The 6825-nt window shown below is 49.8% G+C and overlaps 1 protein-coding gene across 1 annotated transcript; it reads right to left on the bottom strand.

Moving 5' to 3' along the window:
• Positions 1-281: 281 nt before the first annotated feature.
• LOC307096271 (heterogeneous nuclear ribonucleoprotein M-like) lies at positions 282-2502 on the bottom strand. The gene is given in 2 exon segments (XM_079765839.1): positions 282-1749; positions 1752-2502. Coding segments are annotated over 2 exon segments (1992 nt in total). The 5' UTR covers positions 2496-2502; the 3' UTR covers positions 282-501.
• Between the last annotated feature and the right edge of the window lie 4323 nt (positions 2503-6825).

Raw genomic sequence — 6825 nt, 5'->3', positions numbered from 1 at the left:
CTTGGTGTCCTGGTTTTCCTGAATTCTCTGGGGTCTTTCCATAGTTAGTCAGTCTGTCAGTTCATCTGTCTGTCAGTCAGTCTGTTCATCAACTGTCAGTTTCTATTAGCCAGCTAGACAGCCTGTCAGTCAATCAGACAGCCAGACAGTCCATGTGTCTGTTAACCAGTCCTGGCCAGGTAGGCAGTCATCCAGTCAACCTGTTCATCTATCGATCAGTCAATTGTTTTATTTATTTTTTTTTTCAGGAACTGGTATTTATTATCAAAGTCATATTTGATGTCAACAAGATGCCACAACTACAAAAAAAATTGTGCACATTGCAATCTCAATGCAAACAGTAAAATGGAACCCCAGTCATTAAAAAAGTAATTCAAATTACCCCAAAAAGCAACTGAATTTTTTAAACATCTTTATACAACCAGCCAAAAAATTAAAATGGTTAACAAGAAAAAATACAAATTCAGAGGTCTGGTATCGATGTTTAAAAAAGGCAACTGCTTAAGCATTTCTATCGATTCGAACATCAATCTCTCGGCCACTCAGCTTCATCCCATTCATCATCCGGCAGGCTCTCTCAGCCACCTCTGGAGATTCAAACTTAACCACACCACACCCCTTGGACTTCCCATTCTCCATCGCATACAGCACGTGGCCACATTCGTTGAATTTGTCCTTTAGCATCTTCCATGTAAAATCAAATGGGAGATTTCTCACAAATATCTGGCAGGCCTTTCTGGCCACCCCAGGAGCATGGCCTCCAGCTCCACCAAAGGAACCTGCGAAGCCTCCTCCAAAGTTGCCATGCTCCATCTCGATGGCACGGTCAAAGCTGGCACTGCCACCGCCACCCATGGCCAGGCCCATGCGCTCAATGCCAGCACCCAGGGCCCGGCTCATGGCGGGACCCATGCGCTCCAGGCTCTTGGCACCCATGCGCTCCAGGCCCATGCGCTCCAGACTGTTGGTGCCTATTCGCTCCAGGCCCATGCGCTCCAGGTTGTTGGCGCCCATGTGATCCATCACAGGGCCCATTCGCTCCAGGCCAGCCCCCATGCCTGTGGGCACCATGCGATCCATGCTCAGGACCATGCGCTCAATGGCAGGGCCCATACGCTCCACACCAGAGCCCATGCGCTCAATGGTCTGGCCCACACCATCGATGGGTGCGGCCATGCACTCCAGGCCAAAGCCCATGCCGGCACCCATGCGCTCCACGCCAGACCCAATGCACTCCATGGTCTGGCCCATGCGCTCCATGCTGGAGGCCATGTGGTCGAGGCCCAGTGGGCCCATGCGCTCAATGCCAGAGCCCATGCGCTCGACGGAGCCCATATAGTCCATGACCAGGCCCATGCGCCCAATTTCAGAGCCCACACGATCCATGTCATGGCCCAGGCCTGCGCCCATGTGCTCCATGCCAGCACCCCCAATGCGGTCAATGCCGGGGTCCATCCTCTCGATCCCAGGGACACTGCCTCCACCTCCACCGTTTATTCTGCCCATGTTCATCCCAGATCCAAATCGACCCATGTTTTCCATACCACCACCAAAAGGACCCTCCATGCCTCCCATTTTATTTATTCCAAATCCTATGCCTTCCATTCCCATTCCTGCAGGTCCTATGTTTCCCATGCCAATGCCTTTATTTAGGTGATTGGCATCAATAGGCTGCTCTCCTGGTCCTAACCCCATGCCAATACCACCAAGTCCATGGGGAAGTTGTTGTGGATGCTCAGGAGGGAAAAAAAATCTCCCTTTGGTAAGGCCCTCTCATCCATTTTCACGTGCATTGGTCTATCAAATAGCAGTTGTCCATTAAACATAGATATAGCTTGCACAGCTTCAATGGACTGTTCAAAAGTAACAGTGCCTATTCCATGACTTTTTCCATCTTTATCCTCAAGAATGTCTGCCCGGACCACCACACCAGCCATACTAAAAACTTCCTTCAGTTTCTTCCAGCCAACTTTATAATCCAGATTTGCTACAAATACTGTGCTTCCAAGTCTTCCAGCCTTTTGCATTGCTCTCCTGGCATGTTCACCATCAGGATCTTCTTTGACTTTCAGTGGTCTTCCACTCAGACTATGCTTGTTTAGAACTTCGGCAGCTTTTTTCATGCTCTCTTCCATCTTGAATTCAACAACGGCACATCCCCTTGACTCTCCTTCAGCGTCCATTAAGAGCTCCACGTATGTTACCTCACCAACTTTTTCTTTAACCAGGTCTTTAAGTGACTGCCATTTCACATCAAAAGGTATGTTTGTAATGAAGGCTCTGTATCGTTTGGTTGGATTGGCATATGGCTCAAAGCGATTGCCCCCTCTTTTTATGTTTTTCTCCTTTCTCTTCTCATTCTGAGTAGGTCGTTCTCCTTCACATTTCGGACCCGGAACTCCGTTGCCGCTTGGCGCGCCGGGCGCACCGCTCTCCCCCTCCATTTTGGGCTCCGTCGCTGCCACTTCCGCCGCTGCCTCGACCCCTGCCGCCATTTTCTCCGCGTCTCCAGTCAATTGTTTTAGAAGGGGAGATGGGACACAGACCACAGGAAGGGCACATGCCACACCACATGGCAGAGGGGGAGCGGGGTCACCCTCGTTAGCTTATTGTCCTATGAAGTATAAATGCTGAGGAGACAGCAGAGACTTAACAGAACCAGGGTAGGGCTAATTTGGAAAGGCTTCCTGAAGGAAAAACATTTGCAGGGGTCCAGAGATCCTTGACTGGACTGGGATTTTTAGCCCTATCCCTGATTCCAAACAAAGCAGCTCAGGGTTTGACCCTGACTAAGGGATAAGGGGCTAGGAACAGAGGATTTGGTGGTTCTGTGGAGAGAGCTCTACTCCCAGCTCTGTATCTGATCAACTGTGGGACCATTAACAAGTTCTCTTAGTTACAGCTCCCCATCTGTACCACTGGGGTACCAGAGGACCCATAAAGGGTCTCACAGCACTCATGTCCCCTGGTTCTTTCTTTGGTTAATGTCTGGGAGAAGGAAGGATTGTAATCCTGAGGCCAGGCTTAGGCTCTCAAGACTTATGGCCTGGGTCACTTTTCTGGACACAGATCTTCCAAATGGAGGACACCAATCCTAACAAAGATAGAGACAGGCATGCAGACACCAGGTGCATGAGTGGAGTACCCCTCAGCTAAACAACAAGCTGTCTGAGGGTAAGTTTATGGGAGGCAGTCATTCCTGGGTTGGGGTGTTGTAGAATGAGTGAGCCATTTCTGAACTGGTAGAGGGACAGGAAAGACTGCTTTGGAGGAAGTGAATTTTCAAGAGGGTTATGAGAGAAAAGGAGAGAGACTTGGCAGGGAGAAAGGGAGCAGTGGTGTTGGGACTCGGGATCTTGCTCCTTCTTCCCAAGCCATCTCTGTTTTTCATCTGTACACTGAGTGGCCAGATTATTATGATCTCTGAACGCATAATAATCTGGCCACTCAGTGTATATCCTATATAATAAAAGGCTAATATGCAAATTGTCCCCTCGACCAGGAGTTCGACCAGCAGGTAGGCCGGCCAACTGCCCATGTCCCCCCCCCACCCCCCCCCCGGCCAGGCTGGCCGGACCCCACCCATGCACGAATTCATGCACCAAGCCTCTAATATATATGAGGAAACAATTTCCTGACCAGGACCCATATACATACATACACTGAGTGGCCAGATTATTATGCCTTCAGAGATCATAATAATCTGGACACTCACTGTATAGACCCTCCCAAGCTGTAGGCTGAGGTCATATCCAATCTAGAGCTTACTCAAGCACTGACCTCAAGGTCATAGGAAGGCAAGTCTGGAAGGCCCCTTAAAGCTATCCACCAGAAATAATGAAGCCAAGACAGGGGATCAGACTTGCCCCTTAGAATACAGAGTAAAAAGCACAGTAGTAGATACATGGGCAAAATGCTATGGGTGCACAGAGGAGGAATCAGCTGTGTGAAAAGGCCTTACACGGGTGCTGACAGTTGGCCTCAATCTTGAACAATGAATAGGAGAACAGCAGGCATACAGGGGAGTCCAGATGGAAAGAACTGCAATGTACACAAGCACAGAGCAGCTAATGAAATGAGAAGAAATGGTCAGTGTGGTAAAAAAGAACTAGAGCAAAGGGGGCAGGGCAAAGGTCAAATATTAAACTGCAACTAGACACTGAAGGCCAGGTTAGAAATTTGAACTTTGTCTTATAAGTATTGAGGACCTATTGGTTTTTAAACAGAGACGTCTGATTAGTATTTTAAATAATAATACAGATTACATTAGTTTCTATTAATGGAATCATTCTTGTCTGAAGACTCAAGTGTCAGCCAGCCTTGTTCATTTCTTAGTTCCACCCCTTACTAGTGTGTGACCTTGGACATGTTATGCAAATTTTCAGTGGCTCAGTTTCATCATTTGTAAAAATGGAGGCAATAATAACACTTTTTTTCGTAGTTTTTTTTTTCTAAGGTAAGACATGTAAAGTGCTTAAAACAGAGCCTGGCCCAGAGTAAGCATTCAATAAATGTCAGCTGAAAATAATGACTGTGGTAAATTCATTTCAGGCAGGAAGATTTTTGAGGATCAGAGAGGTGAAATCACTTGCCCAGGACCACACAGCCAGTCTGTGGCAGAGCTAGGTTTCAAAACCAAAGTCTAGGCTTAGATTTGTGTCTTAAAAAATATCTCCAGATGCCCCATGAGGGATCACGTAAATTGAGAGAGACTGGAGCCCAAGTCACCACTTAGGATATTGTAGCTCTAGGGGCATGGAACCCAGGAGAGCCACTTTACCCCGCCAGGCTGACATTTGGGAACCTCTGAGGAGCTGGCCTGGCCCAGGGAGGAGCTGTTCTTTCCATCAGTGAGGCTGGGGAGGTTAATGGCATTCCCAGGAAGGGCCAGGGATTAGGGGAGTCTGTGCTGCAGAGCCAAATTCTTTCACCTCTAGTGAGTTTTCCAGAGTTCCCCCTCTCCCCCCAGTGCCTGGCCCCAGGAAAAAAGAGGGTGAATGAGCTGAGACCTACAGTTCCCCAGCTTCATGGACCAGGCTGGAGGAGAGTGTGGCCCCCCATCGGGCTGACCCTGGTCCTGGCTATGGCTGTTCCGGCACAAGCTGTGGGAAAGGAGGAAGGGCCCAGCACGCTCACCGGGGTTCAGCAGCGGCCCACAAAGAGGAGAGGGCCGGGACCTTTCAGGGGCTGGACAATTAGAGAGAAGGCACATTCCAGGGGAATCCACATCTGGGATGAGCCTGAGCTGGGGCCAGCCCTGTAATCCATTGCAGATGTGATGGCCAGCAGCAGATGCGGGCAGGACCTCCCTCATGGGCAGATGGGGGTGGGGAGCTGGCAGGGGCAGGGAGATGAGGAACAGCTCCCAGACACCACCAGTCATGTCCTCTTGAGAGGCTACTACCTGGCAGCTATTTTATGCATGATACCTTGAGGTTGGCATTGCAGCCAGACTGAGAGGCCACAGCTGGCCTAGGGACACTGGCCTCAGCTAAGTGTTTCTGGGAGCAGAGCTTGAGCTAGGAGGCAACCAGCCCCTGGGCTGAGCTTCTTCACACCCCAATAAGGCCTTGTTTTCAGATGCCATTTGCAGGGCAGCGGTGGTTTTAATGACCTCAAACTTGAGCGGGCAGAAATTTGGGATGCTGGTTCTGAGTTTGACAAGCTCCAGCCCATTCATATTCCAGGGCTGGCATTGACAGGAGGAAGTCTAAAGGACTTGTCAGTGCCAGAAACTGCTGATCTTTCTAGACCCAAGTGGGCAGAGCTAGATAACGTCTAGTCCTATTTGCCAGCCATGTGACCTGACAGTTGGCACCAGAACACTGCCCTGTGGGAAGGAAGGGGAACTCAGCAAAGGCTTCCCTGTTGGTTGGTTTTTCGAAGCCCAACCAGAGGTCTAGGGTTAGGTGTATGAGCTAGGATATCCCCCATCTCTGAGTGGAGACGTGTAATTGCTCCATCACCCAGCATGTTTGGCAAGGCACCTGCAAGCAGAGAATCATAATTCTATAATGTCATAAGAAGAACTTCTGGTCTATTACAAATCTTTTCATGTCACAGAGGAGAGAATGGAAGCTCAGAGAGAGGTACAAGCTTGCCTCACATTAGGGAGCCAGTGGCATAGCTGAGCTGGCAGGGCAGGGCTCCTGATTCCCAGCTGAGTGCTGTTTTCTACAGCCCTGGGCTGCTTGGTGGCATGAATGGGTGAGTAAGTAAGTGAATGGATGAGTGAATGCAAAGGCTTGGCTGCTCAGATGAATCTGCAGCCTGGCCAAGGTTTGTAGACACAGTGGATATATCCAAATCCAGCTTCTCAGCCATGTAGTGCTTGCCTGAAATAGACAGGAATCCATCTTGTCTCTTTTCTCTTAACCGTGTCTCCCCAAAGCCCCCAAAGAAAGGGGAGGATTCACCCCCAGGTCACCCACCAAGCCAAGGGCAGGGGCAGGACACAAAGCCAGATGTCCCTGAACCCTTTCTCCTCACTTTTCTCTGCCAGAGCTGAAGACAACTTCCATCCATTTCACAAGCAAGGAAACCAGAGACAGGCCCAGAGGGGACGCAAGACAGATTACAGGATGAGCTTTAAATCAGGCCTGGCAGGACACTGTATATAATGGATTCCTGTTGGCGGGAGCAACATTCCTGGCCCCTGTGTGTCCAGGCAGCCTCCAGAGCGATGTCACTCCAAACTAACAACAGGTGGCAGCAGAGGACCATGGTAGGCAGCCTAGGCCTTGCCTATAAGGCTTGCCCAACCTCTCTTCTCAGTGGGAAAGTTGGCTAGATTGGTACCACAAGGAGGCGTGGCTGTGGCAGAGC

This window comes from Cnephaeus nilssonii (genome assembly GCF_951640355.1).
Source record: "Cnephaeus nilssonii genome assembly, chromosome: X".
Taxonomy (NCBI): Eukaryota; Metazoa; Chordata; class Mammalia; order Chiroptera; family Vespertilionidae; genus Cnephaeus; species Cnephaeus nilssonii.
Note: the sequence above shows the minus strand (reverse complement) of the source record. Positions and strands in the feature narration are given on the sequence as shown.